This window comes from Callospermophilus lateralis, chromosome 14 (assembly GCF_048772815.1).
Source record: "Callospermophilus lateralis isolate mCalLat2 chromosome 14, mCalLat2.hap1, whole genome shotgun sequence".
Classification (NCBI taxonomy): domain Eukaryota; kingdom Metazoa; phylum Chordata; class Mammalia; order Rodentia; family Sciuridae; genus Callospermophilus; species Callospermophilus lateralis.
This window is the reverse complement of record NC_135318.1, coordinates 51,106,961-51,132,645: the sequence shown is the minus strand read 5'-3', so window position 1 is coordinate 51,132,645 and position 25,685 is coordinate 51,106,961. Positions and strand designations below refer to the sequence as shown.

General features: G+C 33.8%; 1 protein-coding gene across 25 annotated transcripts in view; it reads left to right on the top strand.

Annotated features, from left to right (window-relative positions):
* Window positions 1-25,685, top strand: part of Wdpcp (WD repeat containing planar cell polarity effector) — a 519,910-nt gene that overhangs the window by 245,961 nt on the left and 248,264 nt on the right. For 24 of the 25 annotated variants that reach the window (XR_013088670.2, XR_013088671.2, XM_076833808.2 and 21 more), the window contains 5 exons: window positions 6,704-6,788; window positions 12,522-12,569; window positions 13,432-13,476; window positions 15,101-15,171; window positions 15,435-15,494. Coding sequence is in view for 23 of the 25 variants with exons in the window: in XM_076833808.2 (XP_076689923.2) it covers window positions 6,704-6,788; window positions 12,522-12,569; window positions 13,432-13,476; window positions 15,101-15,171; window positions 15,435-15,494 (309 nt within the window). In the remaining 2 variants the exon portion in view is untranslated. The remainder of the gene's footprint in view (window positions 1-6,703; window positions 6,789-12,521; window positions 12,570-13,431; window positions 13,477-15,100; window positions 15,172-15,434; window positions 15,495-25,685) is intronic. The other variant, XM_076833810.2, reaches the window with a different exon arrangement.

Genomic DNA, 25,685 nt, shown 5'->3' with positions numbered 1-25,685 from the left:
GATTGAAGAAGCTGAAATACAGTTTAAAAAGTGGAAGAGCCAGAATTAAAAACCGAGGGACAAGGCAAAAGGGTAATAGGAGACCAGGTAGGGGGTTCAGAGAATTGAGGTGCATGGGTTGAGTTGTTGAGCCAGTCATTGTGAACAAATGGGGTGCACTGGTGCCCTTTTGGCCAACACAGGATGATGGAGACAGGCCTGGTCACTAGAGACATGTTCAAGGCAAGTGCTATGATCTAACTATATACCCTCCCTTGATGGTCACTCCAGATTCTTCCTTTTCCCTCACTTCCACAATTCAGCAGTGCCCATATACTGTTGGATTTTTTCTTTAAAAGATCAGTTGAGACAGGGTGCAGTGGCACATGCCTGTAATCCCAGTGACTTAGGAGGCTGAGGCAAGAGGATCACAAGTTCCAGGCCAGCCTCAAGTAAATTAGCAAGCCCCTAAGCAACTAAGTGAGAACCTGTCTCAAAATAAAAAAATAAACAAATAAAAAGGGCTGGGGATGTGGCTCAGTGTTAAAGCGCACATGGGTTCAATCCCCAGTACAAAAAACAAAAATCCCAACAAAACCCACTTGAATCTCTTTCTTTACATTCCAACTGCCTCCATCCCAGTCAAAGTCCTTTTTACAGAATATTAGTGTTGACTGTTACTTTAATTGCCTAACAGGTCACTTGTATGAAATCTTTCTCCACTCCTTCAATATGCAATTCTGATCTGTTGATTAGTCTTCCTAAAAAAACCTTTCCTGATTACAACCTTTTCATTATTCCTCATTAGCTACCCAATAAAGGCCTAATTCCTAAATTTGGCATTAAAGACATCTTTGGTATGACCCTGATTTCTCTCTTCTACCTCTGCACTAAACCAGATTGCTTATTATTCTTCAAATAAGCTTTGCATATTTCTGTCTAATTTATGCTTTGTGTATTGTTTTATCCTTTTTATCTGCCTCACAAAAATCTAACAATCCTCAAATTATTCTACTTCATGAAACTAAAACATCTACTTAACACTTATAACCCTTTGTTAAATTAGCACTTCTCACAGATTTCATATTGTTATTTTTATGTTTTTATGTGCTGTGCTGGACTATAAGCTATTTGATAGTAGAGACCTTGTTTTATAAATCTTTGTATCCTAGACTTATAGTTAAATATCATACATATAAGATGTTTTATATTTAGATATAAGACTCTGTTATCATAAATGAGCAAGTGTTCTTAGTATTCCAGTCTTTTGATAAAATAGATACTATCCAAGCTTGAAGTTTATTTATTTTTTGATTGATTGATTGATTGATGTGCTTGGGATTGAACCAAGTACTTTGGATACTTAGGCAAGTACTTTACCACTAAGCCACAGCCTCAGCCTCCTGGTGTTGGATATTTTTTAAAAATAAACAAAACATTGTTTCTGTAAACTTGGCTTTGATTAAATATGTTAATGAATATTCTTAACATTATTCTTTGGAATAATGGAAAACTGTGTGTAGCAAAATATAATACTGTGTTGGACTGGGGATATAACTAAGTTGGTAGAGTGCTTGCCTCATATGCACAAGGCCCTGGGTTCAATTCCCAGTACCACACACATACACACACACACACACACACAATGTTGATGACACTGGAGAAGTGATACTGAGAAGTGATGCTGAATTTTAGGTAATTTGAAAATTATCTAATGATGACTATACAACCTAATATAACTAATCAGTGGTTTATATAAATTCATGCTGTTTGGTTGTCATTATTTTTGCACATTTTCAATTAGTGAATAGATATTACTCAGAAAAGTATATTGATAATAAATTATAATATATGTACTAAACTTATGCCCAAGAAAGATTCCCTTAGGCTCTTTGCAGTATTTTGCTAATACACATCCATTTTAAATGTTTTGTTGGTGCCATGGTATCATTTATCTTTGTTATAACTACAGCAGTGTCTTCTCTTGCATAATTCTCCTTTTGCTATCATGTTTTACATTAGGGTTTTATTTGCCCTCAAGCTTCCTGTCCTCCCCATAGCAGTCAGAAAAGCTGGCTTCAGAAACCAGCATACCTAACTACCTTGGCAGAAGACAAGTATTTTGCAATGTATTAAAAGCCAAGTAATCTCTATTTCTAAAGCTTAGTTTTTATTTTTCAAAAGAAGATTATCAGCAGTATATTAGTAAAACTGTTTCTATTCTGCATGTTACTTTATCAAAGTCTATGTGATGACTATTATTCTTAAGGAAAATAAATATTCCTTAAATTCTAATGTAACCCAAATCGAAGGGTAGTTTTTAAATGTTGAAACTTTTTTTAATATATATATTTTTAGTTATCAATGAACCTTTATTTTATGTGTGGTACTGAGAATTGAACCCAGTGCCTCACACATGTAGTCAAGTGCTCTACCACTGAGCCACAACCCTAGCCCGTAAATGTTGAACTTTTTTGAGGATGAAAGTAGAAAGTAAATGAGGGCTTTCTAGGATCCTCTCATCTTCTTTGTCCTCAAACTTTGAGTTATCATAGGTTCTCCTCCATACAGGAGAATGATCATCCTAAATTTAGGTCAAGTTTAATGATGCTATTTGTTCTGTCATGGAGACTAGAAATTTGGATTCAGAATTGCCTCTGAGATATCTGAAAGTGACATCAACTACCTTATATATATAAACGGAAAATTGTAAAAATTAAAAATATTTTTAAAAAATGAAAAATTAAATTATGGTGAATTTTTTTCAGGATTTTTCAGTCTGATATTCTTTTCATTTGGATAATTCTTTTTCTTGTTCAATAGTGAGATAATTTGCTCTTTTAAAATTAATACATTGTTTCATTCCTTTTCCCTCTGCACAAGGAGGGTTGTTCTAGTTCTGTCACATGCATTGGTTTTACGCCGCCAGAAAAATGCACAAGGGCACTGTGTGGGGCAACACTTCTCATCTTCCTTTGATAGCTACCTGCTGTTTCATTATTTTTTCAATCCTTGCCTACACCTCCTTCCCCAAATTCAGAATCCAGCATTCTTCTGAAATTCTTTTCTTCCCTACTTCAAAACAGCTATTTATGTACTAATACAATATTTGAATAATACAAGCTCAGTCTTGACTACTTCCTCCAGGCAGATTTTTCAAACCAGGAAATTATCAACATTCTTTTTAACTAGTAGCATTCTTGAGTAAGATACAAGATGTTTAAAGGTGTTTTTAAAAGCTGCATAGTGTATGAAGACAGTAAGACATTTTAAAGACTAAAATGGGTATTGACTTGGTCCTCTCCTACCCTGTTCATCTAGTTATTATTGTAGATTTTCACAAATTTGTTTCATTTACTCCATTAACTGGCCGTAATTTTATGTGGTCTTCCTGGCAGATATTTGAAGTTCAGGAAAAAAGAAGGATAAGTAACCCACGTTTGGCTATCTTTTGCCCCCTGTTAATACTGAACCCCCTTGCAAAGCCCTCTTTCAATCACACTTACTTTGGGGAGCCTACAAGGGTTGTGACATGTGTTTATAACCAAATTCAGTCATTTACTAGTGGACATAGACCATTTTCTTCTTACCTGCCTCACCCACTCTGTGCTAGATCTGTTCCTTCAACTGATTATTACTGCAGTTTCTCCAGGAGGCATGGATCATTCCTTGGCTGTCATATCTACTTTTCCTGGGTACAGATTTGGTTTTGTCTGGATACCACCACTCTCAATGAGCACACAAATACAACAGGCTTCTGTCCTGCTTCCTTTCTGCTAGGCACCAACTCCTACAACCACTTTTCTACCCTTATATCATGTTTTTTGTGGAGTCACAAAGAGGTCCTTTATAAAATACAAGGAGGGTATCTCTCCCCTCCTTTTGGGGAACTATAGCAATATTGTTTGTATACTAGAGCATTTGGAGAAATAGCTTACGCATTTTTTTTTAGTTCTCCTACTCCTGTTAGAAATGGATGTGAATGAATCCTTGGGTGCTAAGCTGGAAGACAAGTCTAGGTAATGGACTCTACATTGTACATTTTCAGAATTTCCTGTGTCCAGTGGAAAGGATGAATGGTGTTGCTCTTGGCCTTTGATGCTCTCCCTAGAGCTCATTTTTCCTGTTGTCCCTCAAAACATCATAATTTCTGAATAGTTCAGGGCTTTCAAACTTACTAAAGATATGGGCAATAGATGTATTATTTTTTCAAACTAAGGCATTTCTACCTCTTAGAAATAGCCAGTATAGATAATAAAGAAATGGAATTCAGTCTCCGTTTCTGTTATCAGGATAAAGTTTTGACAAATTTTTTATTATTGAATTGATTTATACTTAAAAATAGAATGTCAAGTTGTCCTTTTTTAATGTGTAACTAAAGGTACAGCCCTTGTGTATTTTGTTTACCTAATATAAATCTTTTTATGTAACAACAGCTGAACTTTAACCTTGTCTTTGCCCAGATTGCCACAAATTGTAATTATTTGTATCTGAATAAATTCTAAATTGAGGAATGTGACTTATTTTCTAGTAAAGTCTGAGAATTGGTGATATTTGGTGCTCAATATCAGAGGAAATATGTACCAGTTGCACCATATCCTTTCTTCTTTATTCACAATGACATGCTAATTCATTTGCAAGATTTAATTCAAATATCTTCTCTTGTATAGAAACATCTCCACATATGGATGTTTTCCCTTCATTAACCACCTGTTGTACTTAGTACTTATTCATTCATCTATATATTGTGACAGCTAGCATTTTGTTACAGCAGAGTAAGAGATTGGGGGTCCTTTGTTTGATCTGTTATTTTTAAAGGCATTTTAATGTAGGAGAATGGATTTAGATCAACCTCAAATTTACTATTATTAGGATAACCTGTTTTTTTCTTACCCTTTCCAACTTCATCTTTTGTTCACTTTTCACCATGCACCTAGATCTACCATCATATGTGGTACATGCCATCCTTTCACTCACACTGTCATCTGTGCTCCCTCCCACTCCTGTATGCCAGTACAGCAGAGCACTAGAGTTGCCACACAGCCTCATACAGGGTGCTAGTTGCATAGATTCAAAACCTGCCGCCGCCTTCTGCTGGCTATATGATCTTTCTGTGCTTCAATTTCCACATTATAGAAGTAATGATGGTACTACCTCAAAGAGTAGCTATGAGGGTTAAATGAGTTAATACATATAAAATGTTTAGAACAAATTTTTAGTATTATCTGTTTTTGTTAACCTCATTGTTGTCTTCGTTAACTGATAAATTCCTTCTTTAAGGACCACTAACATTTTAAGACTTCTCTGTAGCTTTCTTACAATCCTGCTGTTTAGGCATGATTGGGCCCTTCTTTTATGCTGCTACATTTTTCACTTTGCCTTTTCAGTTCTTAGCATGCTGTGTCTTCTTAGTTGAATACATCTGTTTCTTGATGATTTTAAGTGCAGTGAGGTTCTGTAAAGGTGAAGGAAGATCAAGGAAGTTTGTACTATGTCTAAAATTGTTTTAGATTAGCATCTTATAATAATAATAGTATGGGAAATATTTTTAGTTACTCCTAATGTTAAAGAAGCTGAGGTGTTTTCTTCCATTAAAAGATACGTTAAAATATTTTTCAAATGTCTTGTTATCCAGAAATTTGCTGGAAGAACATTTATTTTATGATTTCTGTACAGAATGTTCATAGTTTAAATACTGTCTATAGTTTAATATATAGCATAGAATGCTTATAGTACCATATGAATTTCCAAGCAAACATTTGAAACTTTTTTTAAAAAAATTGTAAAATATTAACTCTCCCCACCCTGCATTTAGACTGACCTTCTCCCAGTCAGTCCAAATTGATATGGTTCTACTTGATTAAAAAACAAAAAAAAGTATTCATAGTGTCTGTCACTAGCTCCTGCTATTAAAAGGTATGAAATATAGGATGTACATTTTCTTTTTTTTTTTTTAAGAGAGAGAGAGAGAATTTTTAAATATTTATTTTTCAGTTTTCGGCGGACACAACATCTTTGTTTGTATGTGGTGCTGAGGATCCAACCCGGGCTGCACGCATGCCAGGCGAGCGCGCTACCGCTTGAGCCACATCCCTAGCCCTAGGATATACATTTTCATGATCTGTTTTTTTTTTTAAATGTAGTTAGAATAGACTGGATCCATCATGCCATGCAGATTAACAAACTAGTCCAAATGCTAATGTGGTTTTACACAGTTTACTTTTAAGTAATTGTGTTTCATATAATGGTAACTATATACCATTTACCTTGTAAATTCCACTTTAATTAGCCTGTTTGTGTGTGGTAAATCTTAAATATTTGCTTTACATATTAAAAATGTAGCACAAAATGTGCTTGTACTTAATAACTACCTAACAGATTTTTCTTTTCCTTAAAATTGTAACTTAAAAAATGTCCAAATATTAAATAATTCCAAATATACTCAGTCTTAACCAAACATATGCTATTGAAAACCTAAATACATATATATTTTTCTTATCACATTTCTCAATGTGATGACTTATCCAGGGGAAAAAAAGTATATTTTTCCTTTGTCTACAGTTTATTTCTGAATGGTTAACCAAATATATTTATTCTAATGCACCATATCTCAAATATCACTACTTGCAATTGATTTTTTTTTTTACTATTTCTCAGGGATTTTGGTTTTATTGGCAAGAAAAGATAATTAATTGGCATCTCTTTTTAATTATTTTTAAAACAGGACAAAGATTCCTTCTGCCATCAGATGTCTTTCTGCTTGACTGAACTGCACCTGTGGTCTTTGAAGAATACCTTACACATTGGGGGTAAATGATCTCTGAATCAATTTCAGTATTTTTCAAGTGTGTTGCACCATTATAAATAAGCATAGTAAGGGTTAAAGCCTGGACTCTCCAGCTGGGGTTGCATTCTTTTCTTTATCCTTAATGAAAAATTGGGTAATAAAAATTAATTCCTTTTATTAACTTATTTTTTCAGTTGAATTCATTTTTCAGTTTTGAAAATAAATTTTATTGTCTTAGTATTTGTTTCCTCTTAAGACAAGCTCACTTTTCCGCCTGTGTTTCTTCCTAATAATTGCTTTATTTATTTATTTATATCTTTATTTATTTTTATGTGGTGCTGAGGATCGAACCCAGGGCCTTGCACATGCTGGGCAAGTGCTCTACCGCTGAGCCACATAAACCCCAATCCATAATAATGATTTATAATCATAAATATTTGCAGGTTAGCTAATGGTAAAGATATTTCTATTTGATATTAAAGTGACATTTAAAATATATAGATGTGCAATTATTTTTATATTCTTTGCATTTCAGATTTCTTGAGAGGGAGTAATATAATTGTTTTAATAATGCTTAGTATTATAGGATATATTTCTATGAAATATATTTCTATAAAACATCTTTTAAAAAAACTTAAATTTAATTTTTTTAGATGTTGATGGCCCTTCCTCCCTCCCTCCCTCCCTCCCTCCCTCCCTCCCTTCCTTCCTTCCTTCCTTCCTTCCTTCCTTCCTTCCTTCCTTCCTTCCTTCCCAGTGCTGAGAATTGAGCCCAGTGCCTCACTAGGCAAGCACTCTACCACTGAGCCATACCCTATTCCCCTATAAAATATCTTTTTAAAAATCCTTTCTTAATTTATTAATCCAACACAACTTTTGTATTTAGGACATTTTTACTTATACACCTTTTATATCATTACTAAGAAAATGGTTTACCTTGCAAAGTATTGTTTGTTAATATTTTCAGTATGTTTATCCTCCTTAAAATGTGTGAGGTTAGAACTTGCAGGTAAACAAAAATTTAACAAACATTTTCTTTCTTCTAATATGAGAGTAAATGAATTAAAATAAAGAGATATAAACCCATTAGGATTAAGAGAATAAGAAAGGGGCCAACTGCATTTGGACAATTTTTGAAAGATGGATGGAATGGGAATTAGCAGAGTTGAAAAATCTGAATATCAATTGCCTACTGAGGAAAATTCCACTGACAATTTATTTGTGTCTCAAAACTCTTGAAAGTACAGAAATTTGAGATATTGCAGATGATGGTGATGTGTCATGAGGGTGACAACAAAGCGACATGAGCTTCAGTGTAAGAAGCAGGTAGACATCTCTCATACTGTGGAAGTATTTAATTGAGGAGGCTATAAAGTTGGGGACATCAGAGTCAGTGGAAGCAGAACTATTAAACTAAAAACAGGGATAAAATGGAAACCTACATGCTGATGAGTGAGGTCGTCCTCTTAATCCCCCTTGGTTTTTAGAATGTCACCAAGAAGGAGCTTGAGAAATTTCTCTTCAGCTTGACTGTATCACCCTGGAGAGAAAAATCTATCTACTCTGATATTTGAGGGGGTCTTCCATTGAAATACCCTGGTCCCTGGCTAATCAGTGAAGCTCCCACCATACCTCTTTGGCAAGCCCTGCTTATGTCTAGTTAGTTTTCTAGTGCCTCAATTAGAAATATTAACAGAGAGCTAAGAATCATACAGATATTTGAGAAATGATTTAACAGGAAACAAAAGAAAACACAAAGATGAAAGGATGTTTTAAGAAACAAAGATAATGTAGGAAGAGAAAAGAAAGTACAACAAAGACCTAAGGAAAGATTGAATCCATGAAGCAAGAAACAAATATAGAAGCTTCAGAAAACATTGAAAGTTATACTAATTTCTTAGAGATTAAAAATGAACATCAGAATGAAATTAACCAAGCTGTTATGTGCATGTATGAACATATCACAGTGAATTCCATTTTTATATATAACTATAATGAACCAATTAAATTTTTTTTAAAAATGAAAAGATGTATATAACAACAACAATAACAACAACAACAACAAATAAATAAAGCATAGCAGGAAAAAATTTAAAGCTCAAAAACATAATAGAGGCTGGGCATGGTGGTGCATGCCTGTAATCTCAGTGGCTCCAGAGGCTAAGACAGGAGGATTGTGAGTTGAAAGTCAGCCTCAGCAACAGTGAGGCTCTAAGCTGCTCAGCGAGACCCTATCTCTAAATAAAATACAAAATAGGCAGGGATGTGGCTCAGTGGCCAGTTTCTCCTGAGTTCAACCGCTGACACCCCTCACCCACCCCCCCCAAAAAAAAAAATTAAAGAAGTTATATCAAAAAATAAAACACATACACATACAAACAACAACAACAGCGACAACAAAAACCACAAAGAGAGTTTACTTCAATGCTGGTCAGAATTTTTAATTAAAGAATTTTCTTCTCTGATCATAATTGCTTATTTTTTCATCTTTCATCTTTCCTTACCCTTATATATCTAGGTTTTATGCTTCTTTGAGACTATTTATCTTTTAATCTCTTGAATTCTCCTAGTCCAACAGGCCTTCCTTTACTTATCCTACCCAGCTTGGACCCCATATTTGGAAATCTGATCTGTTCTATCTTGATTCCTTCAGGTCTTCTCTTTCTTGTCCCACAGACTTCTTCCCTGCCATTTCTACTCTGAGGCAGTGAGTAGTGATGTGTTAGTGGCCTTATGGGGGAAATAGTTGTCTTCAGCCCCACCTGGATCTTTGTTTGAAGGGGTGCTTTACCACTGAGCTATGTCTCCAGCCTTTTTTATTTTTATGTTAAGACAGAGGTCTTGCCAAGTTGTTGAGACTGGCCTTGAATCTGCCTTGGACTCCTGAGTCACTGGGATTACAGGCATGAACCACTATGCCCAGCTCCACCTGGTTCCTTAGCAGGGCCTATCCATTCTTTCTGTAAGAACATTCTTTTCGTTGAACCCATGAAAAATCCTACTGCTTCTTTAGGGTTCGGCTTTCATATGTTACTTAGAAGCATTTTCTGCCATCTAAACTAAGAAGCCCTGTTAACATGCTCTCATTAGGCTAGACATTTGAAGAATTTAAAATTGTTTTTGAGCTGAGCATGGTGGTGCATGCCTGTAATCCCAATGATTTGGTAGGCTAAGGCAGGGGGATTGGATGTTCAAGCCCAGTTCAGCAATTTATTGAGATCTTGTCTTAAAAGTAAAATAAAAAGGACTGGGGATGTAGTTTAAAGGTAGAGCACCCTTGGGTTCAATCTCTAATATTACCAAAGAAAAAGAAAAAGAAATAATCACAAACTTAAAAATTGTCAGTACAGAGAATCTTTTCTCTAGAACCATTTGAGATAAAATTGCAGACCTGATGTTAGGCTGTCTGCTAGGCTTCTCCACTGCAATGTTACTTTCTCCTTTGTAATTAATAATTATTTTTTAAGGAGGTATCTTAAAATTATATAAGTATCATGTTCCTCATCAAACTTTAAATATATTTAATTTCTATTTATCTCTAGGGACTCAAGTTTCCTATTTTATTCGGTGGTTATAATCCATCACTGTCATTATTTATTATGTTTAAATTGTCTCTTGTGTGCTTAGAGGGACCACTTTCAAGACGGCTTCTGTTGTCTTTTTGACACAACCCTGTCAATATGGTAGCACTTTCGTTTCAGGCTTGTATTGTACTTTCCTTTGCTTAGTTTTGGAATCCGTTACTTCTTTAAGAAGCTTGGTTCCTTTTAAAGAAGAAGGGTATTAGCAGCCAAGGGATACTTAGGTACCCTCATTGCTTTTGGATTGCTGCTCCCATATCCTCCAGTGGGCTAGAGCTTAGGAAACAGTGTATGTATATATGCATCCATGTTTACATCTACATTCATTTTTCTGTCTATCTCTATATATTGAAAGCCATGAGTTTGCATTGGTATCTCAAATTATTACTAAAAATTTCATTTTAATTTTTTAAGTTTTCATATTTATTCTTTTCAGACAGAAATCTGGAGCTCCCATTTCTTTGATTTATTTACTTAATCAATCACCCTATATGCAGTCAATCTCCTATTTCTGTGGCCACTTCCTCCCCTGCAGTTATCCTTTGATCCATGTGGGTTTTGACCCACCATACTGGGCTGCCCATATATTAATGTCGTATTTAACTTCTTCAGCTTCTGATACACCACCCAACATCATTGCCCCATGTAAATGTCCTTCATACTCTACAAGGGTTCTGATATGCTATGTTAGGCTGACTATTGCACGGACACCTTCTTCATTCCACCAGGGGTGTTCTAGCACCTCTGGTGGTAAAGTTCTCATTATGAGGATGCCTCCTTGTCTTGCTTACCCTTTGACAATCCCACTTTGGCCAGATGTGGTAGGTCAGACTTACGCACAGAATTCAGTTTTCCTTATTTTATTTATAGCTCTAGTGTAGAGGTGTAGTAAATATTTAAATGTATAGAATGATGGAATGATTGATTATAAGTTGGTATATTTTAATAGAGGATATTGGCTACATATATAGTATCCATGGTTCTTACCTTTAAGCAACAACAACAGACTTTCATTGAAGTATAGCATCTGTACTGAAAAGTGTACATATCATAAGCATATGTTGTGAACTGTCAAAAAGCAAGTGCACTGATAAAATCACCACTGTCAGGTGAAAGTATAAAAATTTTATCATTATTCAAAAAGCCCAGCTTATGACTTCTCCCAATCAATCCTCAGCACATATTTCCAATCTAACTATATTCTTTAAAATTGTATTCTTAAATAATGGCATGAGTAAAATAGAGCTTCAATAAATATACATGGTTGACTCTTTTGAAAAACTGTATTTGAAGAGTTAATTATAGCAGTAATACTTTTATCATTCAGTTCAGGGAAAGTTGGGAGCAGTCAGTCACTAGGGGGCAGCCTGTACTGCTTCCACTTCTTCAGAGACAGTTGTATCCTCCTTATGGTAGTAACTGAGAATTATTTCATATGGAAGAAAACAAATGTTACTTCAATGAAAGAAATATTTCATTATTCATAGATATGGTGAAAATGGACAAAATTATTCTGTTCTGCTGTATTTAAATTGCAAGAACAGATTACTTGGTTAAATCAATGTCAACATCTGGGAAGCCTAGCTTTGCTTCTTACCTAACCACAGCAGAGTATCTGAATTTGAATGAGTTTGGAAGCTTTCTGAATCTAAACAAGTTTCAGATAATAATTTATCCATACCTCCCTGTAATCCTCCCTTTCTTTCCTGCAGATTTCTTCCCAAATGCTGTAGATGGAAACTAGACTCTTGAGCTAAATTGGAGAAAAGCAAGCCACAGCTCGGAATCCAACAGCTAGGGCATTTTCTTCCATCCACTGATTTCATTTGGCATTGCTTAGTGGCAGTTCCTTTTGGTAGCGCCCTGTGAAAAATATCAGAGGAAGTGTGAAAGAGAAAACTTGGTCTTCCTTGATTTCACTTCTTTACTAATCTTTTCCTCATGCCATTCTAGTTTTGTGTAAATTTTTTCTTATTAGATTGATAAACTTTCCAGTTTCTGCATATCCCTAGAATAGATGAACCCATGTCCAGATGCTTTTGAGCTATTTTATTTCTAGTAACATAAGGAGACTGTTTCTGCTTCCCCACCCTTCCCTCCAGCATAGTATGGTTTGGCTTCTTATTCTCCAGAACTTTTTACCATAATTTAGTGTTACTTTTTCCTTTCTATAGATAGAGATATTGGAGTCTACCAGTATTATGACAAGAAAGATCTGCCAGGTAAAGTACCTATTCTACTTAGCTAACTTTTATAAACTAAAAATTCAAAGCAATGAAATACTGACCATTAAAAACTGTTTTTGTGAGCTTTAGATAAATTCTAGAATTTTAAGAAAAGTCACTTCAGTTCTTTGGGAAAATGCTGTGGTTGATATCTCTCTGGTCTATATACTATAAAGCTATATTGAGAAAATGTTATAGAAGAACCTGAAAATTTTTATTTTACTGCTGATCAGGCTGATAACAGGACAGTCTATTCACATTTAGTTATTGGTGTCCCAGTAGAGGGCATTGTTAAAGCATGGGTCCCACTGATGCTGGCCTCCCGGATCCTCACCTGATATCTGAAATAGGCATTTCTGAGTGAATGATCAATTTTCTTTATCTGATTAATCCTGTTAATCCCAGAAGTTTTATGTTGAGCCAAAAGGTCTCCCTGCTAGAGTTACTTCCTGTTCTGTTCTCCGTTGAAGTAGGGCTTGTGTGAGCATCCTGTGTGCTTACCATGGTGGTTAATAGGCTGACTTCATGGTTCTGATGACAGACTGTTGCAGCTTCTCTTCTGGGCTCTGTTGCAGTTCCTTTCCCTATCTGATGAGATTGGAAACTCAGGATATTGGCCCACCTGTTGTGCTATGTAAGCCTTTTCACTGCAAATTTAGGAAATATCACTATGAATGAAAACATTCAAATTGTGGCATTTTCCTCAACTATCTTTTTTTTAAAGTTTAGCACAATTTATTAATCTTATAATACATGTAATAATCCATTATATATGTACATATTAAAATACTATATATTATAATAAAAATAAATTCCATGTCTTTTCTTCTTTTTATCTCTCCTCTGCCTTGAATATCAGCAACAGAGCATGGTAACTTAGAAGAAAAGCAGAAACTGGCAGAGTGTAAGCTTACTTTATATATTTTTGGAATTATAAAACTGGATAATTCAGTATTACAAAGTATTCTGCTTTCTGCACAAATCGGAAATGTTATTCTGTCCAAATTTCTTATAAGTTTTCATTGCTTAGATACATAAAATTATGAGTAAGAATTATATTTGTTAGGCTTTTCTAATTTAGATCATTGAAATCCAATTTTATAAACATAAATTTTCTTAATGAATTATATTTAAATTAATATATTTAAAATATGTGTACCATACTTAAATTCTGATAACATTTAATTATTCATAGTTTGCATAAATTGTTAACATTCTTTAGCCATTTTAAGAATGTAAGATTTATAACATTAGTATTAGCATTTCATTTAGTCTTTGCTGGTTTAATATGTAAATATGTTGTGTATATATATAGTATATATATATATACATGAATAAATATATATACACATACATAACTACAGTATGATATGGTTTTTATAAGTTAAATTAAATATAATTTAAGATCTTATTTGGAATATAGTTAGAACTGAAAATTTCACTTATTCTTTTGTTTTAAATGGTTGAACTGACATTCAGTTTTAAAATACTGTATTAGTACCTGAAACACAGATTTAAAAATTTGAACATATGCTTTACACATCAAAATTGTGTTTATAGAGCCAAATTAATTTGTTGAAATAAAATACATAGCAATTCTACTCTCTGCTTTCAATATCTATGTACTCTATGTGTTGAGAAAATGTTATAGAAGAACCTGAAAAATGTATACACAACACAATATACACATATGTACACTCATGTATACAATTCTTAGAATTATTAATTAGGAGAATCCAAAACTGAATTCATTTTTTTAATAAAATATATATAATTAGTTTAACATTTTATTTTATTATGGTACTGGGGATTGAACCCAGGGCCTGGCACATGCTAGGCAAGCACTTTAGCACTGAGCTACACCACATTCCAATTTTATATTTTTAAACAGAACTAGTTTAAATTTGTTTTAGGTTAATATTGTGACTCTACAAATAATCTAATCTTTCAGTTACATTTATTTGAAACAAACAGAGGCATATCATTATTGAATTGCTGTGTAGATTTTCAAAAAGATTATTTTAAAAAGTATTATTTAGTGTCAAATTTGTTTAAATTTGAATTCCTCTCATTTAAATTCATTCCTCTGTCATTTTGAAATTTTATTTATTTTCTTCCTGCATTTATTTACTCATAATAGTTTTCAGATCTGAGTAGGCCACCTGAACGATTTGGAATTTCTTTCAGATATTTACTTATTTACATGAAAAGGTTACTTTTTAGTGGTAAATAGTGGGTCATTTACTATTAAATACTACTAGATTCACAGACCTAGAAAACTTTCCCAGGGATTCTCTTAAGTCTTGTTGGTTGTCATCATAAAATTATCATCAGGGAGATTGCTTTGTGGTAAAAATCCTGTTCCTATGACAAAGCCCTTTAAAAGGCTGTCATTTGATGATAGAAATGAAGGCCACTTCCTCTCAATTATGGAGGTGTTTTATTTTAATCTTCCTAAAGCACACTGCTAAGCAGAGTTTTCTTTTTAAAATCATGTTTAACTAACTGTAGTATGTTTTATTTGCCAGCACGAGATTATCCTTGGACGCTCAAAAATAGACGCCCAGAAAAACTTCGAGATTCGCTCAAAGAGTTAGAGGTATCTTTCACAAAGTTTCAAAAATGGCAATAAACAAGTCTGTTTTAAAACATCTTTCAACAGCTTTAATTTTCATAAAGGATCAACTCTCATGGTGATGATAGCTTTGCTTTTGTCCGGTGAGAAGTTCCAAAACAGTTGCATCTTTGTGTGGCATGTTGACTTTTTTGGGGGGGGCGGGGCGCTGAAAATCAGAAGCACTTTAACTGATAATGACAATGTGTATGGCCAACTGCACTCTCTCTTTTTCTGTTGTTCTTCAGGAACTGATGCAAAACAGTCAGTGTGTGCTGAGCAAATGGAAGAACAAATCTGTCTGTCAGGTAAGATAGTTTGACAAGTTTTTGCAATGTGTCACCAGTGGAGCTGAAAACTATGTAGTAATTGGTATTCTTGTGTTATGATAGGAATTGGATAAAAACTTTTTAGGAGTTAATATTTCATTGTTTGAATTCTAGTTAGACAGATTGACACAGGTGACTAGCTACTTCATTAATCAGTGTAGTTTTGCTGACATACTATTACACACTAATAAAAATTTTTTCAGATAGTATTTTTGTTTAAGTTTATCTGAATACTGTATTAGATATTTACTAGCATTTAGTTTTATATATACACACACACACACACACACACCCACACACACACACACTTATTTATTTATTTTTTAGTTGTAGTTGGACACAATACCTTTATTTGTTTGTATGTGGTGCTGAAGATTGAACCCAGGGCTTTGTGCTTGCTGGGCGAGCGCACTACCACTGAGCCACAATGCCAGCCCTAATTATATTTTTTAATGAAGAAGAGACCATGGGATAAAAGCTTTTTTTTTCCAGTATTACACTCTAAGCATTTGTGAATATTATGCTTATGGAAATCAGTAAGCAAATTAGAGTGAGTCATAATATAACAACATATTCGGTCTTATTTTTTGAATCCTCTAACTTGCACTGTTTAATATGGTAAGCCATATTCTACTTATTATTACTTATCTACTTATTTTACTCTACCCTTATTCTACTATTTGAATAATTAAGAAAAATTTAAATTTAGTTCCTCAGTTGCACAACCAACATTTTAAGTGCTCAGTAGCCACATGTTATCATATTAGACAATGCAGACATATAGAACATTTCACCACAGAAAGTTCTATTGCACAGCCCTGTTAGGTCCTATAGAAGATGTGTCAGTGGGCTTAGATTTAGAGCATAATCAGGACATATCAGTGTACATTGATCCCAAAATAATGAACAGATACCTTAGCTATGCTGAAAGGCTTAAAAAAATACCATTTGGATAAAAAATTTTACTTGCTGGTGATAAAAAAGAATAATCATCAATCATCCATAAATTGAAGTTGCATCGTTACTACTAATAATTTTAATTTATTTATGGTATCAAATATCCTGTGTTAATTTAAATTTTTATCTACAGTATAATTTATTTCATGTGTAAACATTCTTGTTTGCAGTTTAGGTCCATGTTGTTTCTATCCATAAATCTACAAAACATCAAATTTATAGTAATTATAAAACATATCTTAATCTGCCTTTAAAGAGACCATTGTTTTAGTGGATTTTATATTTTTAGACACTTTTTTGTCTAAACCAGTCTACCTTTAGTCATGGAGGTATATAACTATTTGTTATCTCCTCAACTTTCGTATATTTCCAGAAAATATTTACAAGGCCGAATTAATATTTTTAGAAACATAATACTTCTTAAATTCTTTTCAGAATACTATTCAAAAGGATGGGATTGTCTTAAAATCACAAGTTTTGCATAAAAATGTTTTCATCAGACTTTAGATCTTGAATACAAAATGTACTCCAGAAAGTTTCAGACTTAGTACAATTCAAAAATACAGTTCTTTATGCCATTACTCACTTTAAAAACAGGCTCAGAATTATTTGACTGGAGGGCAAGCCTGCCACCTATAGTAAGGGGTGTGTCTCAAGGTCTCCACCCTTACCACTATACAGGTAAGTTGGAACATGTCAGGCGTCTTAAAATATGCAGTGGAATATCCCAATAGACAATCCTTTTAAACAGACATCATTGCCTTTCAATTTAATAGCAAGTTTATGTGTAGGTGGTATGTTAGAGAAGGATATACCTCAATATTGAATTTATTCAACTCAAGAATCTTCATGTAGAGTATATAGCACAATTATTTTTTTCATTTAAAGCAATTTGAAATACTGGTTATGCTTTTAACATTTCCAACAGGATTTATTTTATGTTCTGTCTTATTTTGTGCTTTATTTCTATGAAGTATAAGATATTCCTAAAATAGACCTTTTATTCCCAGCACATTGTTGGTGTCATATATTTTAACAAGGTACCTTCATCTCTGCCGACAGGCCAGGTCAGGTTTACATTTTTGGGACTTTTGAGAGACTTCCTAACATTATCTTTCTATTTCCTCAGTGTCTAGACAGGACCTTACTTAGGCCTTCTAAAAATGTGTATGAGTTTTATTCCTAAGGATCTCTAGTATCACAGAAAGATAATATTCTGATAGTCAAACTAGATTTTTTTTAGCTTAAGGAAAAAAATTCTTAGCTCTTTTTGTTTTTGGTAAATTTAAAAAAATTTTACTTTGTGGTTAAAAAAAAAATCTCATCAGACTCCCTGAAGGTCTTCCTTTTATGTGCCCATTTGTTGTGTGGTTTCAAAAAAAAAAAAAAAAAAGTGCATCAAATTCTGTTATTTTTCCCCCCATTTATTTAGCCCTAACATGGCAGCAGTTGACCAGATGTAATATTTTTATGACTCTTATCAAAGAAGTGAAATAAAGCTCCTGGGAATCTTGGTACTAACACACTTGGACTGTCAATCTTTGAATCAGGCTACTCCTCTATGAATATAAATGTTTTACCCCAAAGAAATGATAAATTTAAGATTTAGGGTATTTATCTCAGTTGTCATCTCTTTAAGGGATTTTTAAATAGTCCAATTGTTTACACATCAGTGAGGCAACTACAGCAATAGAAAGGATTTTAGAGGAGGCAATCTGGGTTGGATCTTTTCCTGAGTCAAATAATAAGGATTTATAGGTTGTCATCATTACTAGAGCTTTAATGTTGCTGATCTAATGACCTATAAATTATATCATTTAAAAAATACTTCCCTCCACTTGTAAATTCAGAATAGTTTACAAAGAAGATTTACCTGTGCATAAGTTTGGGATAAAAATTGTCTTTTTGAGGTTGGTTTTTCAGACTGCGCCTATTCTTAGTTTGAGATGCATTAAAAAATGTGACACATAATTTAGAGTTTTTAATGTATTAATCAAACTTCTCACTTTTTTGGTATCCTATATTTAATTCATAGAAAGTATTTAATAATTTCCTGTTTTGAATGTATTAAATCATTTTACAAACTTTTCTTAGGGAAAAGTAGTTCCAGCATTAAAATACTTAAATTGTTCATCATTCTGGTGAAAGTTTTTAATTCCAGAAAGAATTATGCTTTAAGTCGCATTCATATTTGCAGATTATTGTATAATTAAAGGAACATTTTCAATAAGCAGAGATCTAACTTCACATAAATTGATTTTTAGATTAAATTAATTGACTCCTGTGTATACATTTAGCCATAAGTGTTTATAATATATTCAACAGTACTCGGTTTGTGTCCATAACAATTTTAAATTTTCAGGTGTAATATTAAAATGATAAATTTTTAAAAATAGTTTCTATTTTAAATTCTGTAATGAATTATTTGAAAGGCTATATAAAAACACAGATTGTTTTCCACTTGTATCACAGGTTGTGACCTTATGGAATTCATTTGATCACAACTTATTTAACTGTAGAACCTGATCTTTTTTTAATCAAATTGTATGAAAATCTATTTAATTTCCTCATCAAATAATAATGGACAAACCATAGTATTAAGTTATAACTAATAATAATAGCATATTACTTATACAAAATCCATCACATAGTATTTACTCCCTTGGTGGAGGCCTTGTGGGAATGAATCACTGAGGAAATGCAAGGTGTGGCTGAGTTCCAACGTAATTAGTCAAGGAAAATAGACATGGAAACACCAAGAAACTAATGACTATTGAGTTGTAAGATACCAAATAAAAAGACAGTAGAAGGTAGAGAAAGCATAGGCATTAGTGTGATATGAGATAGTTCAGAAAAATTTTGCAGAGAAGTTATAATTTTACTCAGATAATTTTGTAAATTTACTCAGATAATTTATAATTTACTCAGATAATTTTGTAAATTTACTCAGATAATTTATAATTTTGTAAATTTGGTTAAGCTGAAGAGAAAGGCTTTGCACAAGGGGATTAGATGAACTGAGAATTTAGTGGGATGACTACATGGTAATGAGGAGGTGGATCTATTTGGCAATAAATGGTTCATATTGAAGAATAAAATAATATGTTTGAAAGCCAACTTGGAGCTTTTAAAAGAGACACTTTAATATTTACATTAAGATATTCATACATTGTCTTATATAATACTATAATACTTTTATATCAGGGAAATACTGTATTAAAATTAGACTTATGGAAGAATTAGTCTTGCAGTAGAATGTAAGCTAAAACATGAAAACCCAAGGAACGCTATTGGGATTTTGATTGGAATTGCATTAAACCTATATAGTGCTTTTGGTAGTATGGCAATTCTAATAAAAATCCTAATGACATTCCTCATAGGATTAGAAAAAGAAATCATGAAATTCATCTGGAAAAATAAGAGACCCAGAATAGCTAAAGCAATCCTTAGCAAGAAGAGTGAAGTAGATGGCATACCAGACCTTAAACTATGCTACAGAACAATAGTAACAAAACCAGTATGGTATTGGCACCAAAATAGACTGGTAGACCAATGGTACAGAATAGAGGACACAGAGACAAACCCACATAACTACAGTTATTTATATTAGACAAAGGTGCCAAAAACATACATTGGAGAAAAAATAGCCTCTTCAACAAATGGTGCTGGGAAAACTGGAAATCCATATGCAACCAAATGAAATTAAAACCCTATCTTTCTACCATGCACAAAACTCAAAGTGGATCAAGGACCTAGGAATTAAACCAGAGACACTGTGCCTAAGAGAAGAAAAAATAGGTAGGCCCATATCTCCATCATGTTGGATTAGGCCCCAACTTTCTTAATAAGACTCCTGTAGCACAAAAATTAAAATTAAGAATCAATAAATGGGATGGATTCAAACCAAAAAGTTTCTTCTCAGCAAAAGAAACGATCAGTGGGCTGGGGATGTGGCTCAAGTGGTAGCGCGCTCGCCTGGCATGCGTGCGACCCGGGTTCGATCCTCAGCACCACATACAAACAAAGATGTTGTGTCTGCTGAAAACTGAAAAATAAAAAATATTGAAATTCTCTTTTTCTCTCTCTCTCTCTTTAAGAAACAATCAGTGAGGTGAATAGAGAGCCTATATTTTGGGAGTAAATTTTTACCACTTGCACATCAGATAGAGCACTCATCTCTAGGATATATAAAGGACTCAAAAATCTTAACAGCAACACACACACACACACACACACACACACACACACACACACACAAATAACCCATTCAATAAATGGGTCAAGGACCTGAAGAGAGACTTCTCAGAAGATGATATAAAATTAATCAACAAAATATGAAAAAATGTTCAACATCTCTAGCAATTAGAGAAATTCAAATCAAAACTACTCTTGAGATTTCATCCCATCAGTCAGAATGGCAGCTATTAAGAATACAAACAACAATAATTGTTGGCGAGGATGCGGGGAAAAGGCACGCTCATACATTGCTGGTGGGACTACAAATTAGTGCAGCCAATATGGAAAGCAGTATGGAGATTTCTTGGAAAATTGGGAATGGAACCATCATTTGACCCAGCTAACCCACTCCTCGGTCTATACCTAAAGGACTTAAAAACAGCATACTACAGGGACACAGCCACTTCAACATTTATAGAAACACAATTCACAATGGCTAAATTGTGAAACCAACCTAGATGCCATTCAGTAGATGAATAGATAACAAAAATGTGGTATATATACACAATGGAATATTATTCAGCATTAAAAGAATAAAATCATGGCATTTGCAGAAAAATGGATGGAGTTGGAGAATATAATGCTAAGTGAAGAAAGCAATCCCAAAAAACCAAATGCTGAAAGTTTTCTCTGATATAAGAATGCTGATTTATAATGTGGTTGCAGGGGGAGCATGGTAGGATTGGATGAACTCTCCATAGAGCAAAGGGAGGGAGCGGAAGGGAGGCGCATGGGGTAGGAAAGACAGTGGAATGAGATGGACATCATTACCCTAAGTACATGTATGAAGACATGAATGGTATGACTCTATAATAGACAACCAGAGAGATGAAAAATTGTGCTGTATATGTGTAATATGAATTGTAATGCAGTCTGTGGTCAAAAATAACAAATTAGAATTAAAAAAAAGAAAGTCCAAGGGAATAAAATCATTTCAAAGGATAAGTACAAGGAGATGAAGGTACAGAAAGTTTTGAAAGATAAGAAATAAATTTAGAATGATTAAAAAAATTGGTTTTCCCCTGTTATATGTGAAGTTAATCAAATGATGATATTATTGGAAATATGGAACTAAAGTGAAGGGTTGGAGTTGAAAATGTGATAAGGGATAGCCAAAGAGATAATATTAAAATCATCCAATTGGGTGCCCTTGCCGGGGGAGGTGATTATCTTTCGAGTAGAACTAAGAGCCAGAGACCTTATATTCAGGGAAAATTGAGTCAGCAAAGGAAGCAGAAAGAACAATCAGAGCAATGAGGAACTGTGAGGTTTTTTTTCCGTAAAAATCAGAGGGTTTATAGTCAGAGGACCTGAAAAAAAATATCAGATTGTTTTTTGTTTAATACAGATATTAAACAAGTCTCTTCTAAGTCTCAATATTGTCATTATTAAGTTGTCAATAGGATTTATTGAAGTTCAGCAATAAACCTATCTTTATATTAGGTACTATTGAAAATATTGGGTGTAATTCTTACCTTTAAAGAATTTCATATTTGGAAAATAAAACTAATATACAAAGTGAAGGTAATTTAAGATTAAATTATATTTCTCAATACAGTATTTAAACACATCTAAAGTTCAGGATTGTTGCTGATTGTTACTGATTAAAGATTTTATAGAGGAGAATGGGCTTAAACTGAGCTTTGAAGGGAGGATATAATTTAGGCAAGTAAAAAAGAAAAGGAGGGCATTCGTGGTCATGGGAGAAAGTATAACCAAAGATAAATTGTCTTCAGATAATTAAAAAGCAAGGCCTAGAAAGGTAGCCTGACAAGATTTCTCCATAGATATTTGATGACCTCTTTTAACCTATACTTAGACTATTGTTTGCTCTGGGGTTGACCTGGTTTCACTGTTTATGATAAACAGATGAGTAAAGGAAGCCTTTGGGGCCAGTGAAACTTAGCCAGTAGCTGCTTAGTACTGTAAATTTTCTCACTTTACAGTGAAGCCTGAGTTAATAAGTCTGCCCATGCAAACCAGTTTTCTAATTACTTTCAAATATAACCAAAGAGCCAGAGATCACCATACTTTGATATAAATTCTCCATCTGTAAATCCAAAAAAATTAAGTGTGAGGCTAAAACAGACAATAGAATGAATCAGGGACAATGTAGTAAATAGAACTAAATTAAGAGAATTAAAATTAATACCACAGAAATTAGAGAAGCTGTTGCATCCTGTTTTTGTTTTTAGTTGTAGATGGATACAATACCTTCATTTTATCTATTTATTTTTATGTGGTGCTGAGGATTGAACCCAGTACCTTATTCGTGCTAGGTAAGTGCTCTACCACAGAGCCACACCCTAGCCCCCAGTTGTTGCATCCTTGGAAGAAGATTAACATGCTGATTCAAAAAAGGAATAACCAAGAAAAAAATAAATGGAACTATTGTAAATTAAAAATATGACAGCACAAAAATAAAAATTAGCAGAAACATTGAAAGATAGTTGAAATATCCCTTAATGGGGAGCCACATGATAAAAGAACCTAGTAATGAACCCATCAGTGATAGAAGATAAGAAAATTAGAGCACCAGGCCACAAGGTCCAATGTCTAATAATAGAAAACAGAAGAAAAGGAGCTTAGAAATAATAGAAGAAAAATTCCTAGAACTGAAAGGTGTACATTTCCAGTTTGAAAGGACCAAAAGATTGAAAAGAAACCAATAGGCATTAGAAAAAGGTATATCTTATAAATTTTTAGAAAACCTAAGAGAAGATCCATAAAATTTTTATAGCTAAAAAATATTTTTAAATGCATACAAAGGACTGAGATTAAGAATTACATCATAGTTCTCAATAGCAACATAGAGTTTGAAGATAATGAGGTCTTCAAACTCTGAAAAAAGTGATTTTTACACTTTTAAAAACTGTCCTTACTTAAATGATAGTTTAGAAATCTATTCTCAGTCTAGTCACTTTACTCCTATTCTTTATTGTGCTTAGTGTCTTCAAATTCAGAAACCTTATTTCAGTTCACAATAGAATTTGGAATTCTAAATTTTCATAAAGGACATTTGAGGTTTATTAAGTCTTTACTTATTGGAAGGTGGGCAGTCATAAAGAAAGCAGTAACATAAATAAGATTATTCGAATTCAAGAAATAGGGAGTCTCACATAGGAAAGAGGTAAAGCAAAATCTTAGAATGAGGACTGTGCCTTAAGCCTAGAGAACAATTAGTTCAAATTGATGAAAGGGATCTAAAATTTCAGGAAGGATACTGAGGAGAAGGAAAGGAAGTCATAGATCATCTGAAAAGAGAATTAATAAATAGGATGTAAGTGATAATAATGAGATACAAAAGAGTTTAAGTCCTCATTCATAATAACAGAAAGTCAACAAGTGATGACTAAATGAAGAAATAACATATACTAAAGCCATTGCTAGGTGTTTGTCCATTCATTTTTCCATACGATGTTCAGAGTGGCAATATAGCCAATGAAAAGTATTCTGCTTCCCTATTCTCCTACAGCTAGAGTTAGCCTTATGAAGTATTTCTGGTGGAAGGTCACTGGTAGGAATGCAAGAAAACTTATCAAAGAGGCTTTTGTTCTTTGCTTCCAGTCTGAATTTGAGATGAAATGCCAGAAGGAGAAGGGTCAGCTTATGACCACTCATTCATTGAATATTTATTTAGTTCCTGCTTCATATCAGAGAATATTCTAGGTTCTAGGAATAGCAGTGAACAAAAGGTACAAAAGTTACCAGTATCCCTGTTCTTGTGTAGTTTCTGTTGGGGGAGAAAGGCAAGAAAAGATGAAGAAGTAAAATATATAATTAAATAAGATAGCAAAAGCATTGGAGAAAAATAAATCAAGAAAGATAGGAAGTATAGTTTACCAACTATGGTCGGGCAGGATGTGCCTGATATTTTGTGGTCAAGAAAGGATTTAAGGTATCCTGAGATATAAATGTAAAGGAAGTGAAGGAGTAAGCCATGGAAGACGAAGAGGGTTCTAGGTAAAGGGAAGAGCAGGTGCAAAGACGCTGAGATAGGAATATACTTGATATATTGAAAAACAGCAAGGAATCTATAGGACTTGGGTGGACTGAGCAACTAGAAGAGTAATGGGAATTGAGATCAGAGAGGAAACAAGAAACCAATTTATATTGGGCCTTCTGGCACATTGAAAGGTCTTGACTTCTACACTAAATGAGAAAGGAAGCTTTTGACAAAGGAGGGACATGTTTTAATTTGGGTTACTCCAGCTATTGTGGTGGAAATAGAAAAAAGGGAGTGAGAATAAAAGAAGGAAGATTAGTTTCTAACTTCTAGGTTCTTATATTAGTCCATGGTAAGGTATAATGGTGGTTTTGGCTGATTAGTAGTGGTAGAATGGTAAGAAATGGCCATGTTCTGGGGTACATTTTGAGTGTTAGGGTATCAGAATTTGCTAATAGGGTCAAATGTGGGGTACAGAAGAAACTTCCAAGCAGTTGAGTGAGTGAAGTTGCCATCCACTGAGATGGGAGAGATTTGGAAGAGACATTTATTTTTATTTTTTTTAGTTATAGATGGACAGCATGCCCTTATTTATTTTTATGTGGTGCTAAAGATTGAACCCGGTGCCTCACAGATGCTAGGCAAGCACTCTGCCACTGAGCTACAGCCCCAGCCCAGGAAGAGACATTTTTGAGGGAAATATCAGGAGTCCAGTTTTAGAAATGTTGTGTTTGAACTGCCCATTAATAACCAAGTGAGACGGTAAAAAAGACAAGTTGTAAGAGTTTGCTGTTGAGGGAAGGTTTTGAGCTGCAGCTGTAAAATTGAGAGACAGCCATGCAGATGGTGTCAGTGCCAAGATATTGATTAAGATCACCAAGGCAGGGTCTGGAGTAAGTGGCTCAGTGGTAGAGCACTTGCCTGGCATGTGTGAGGCACTGGGTTCGATTCTCAGCACCACATATTAATAAATAAAATAAATGTTCATTGACAGCTAACAAATATTTTTTAAAAAGATCACCATGGCAGTG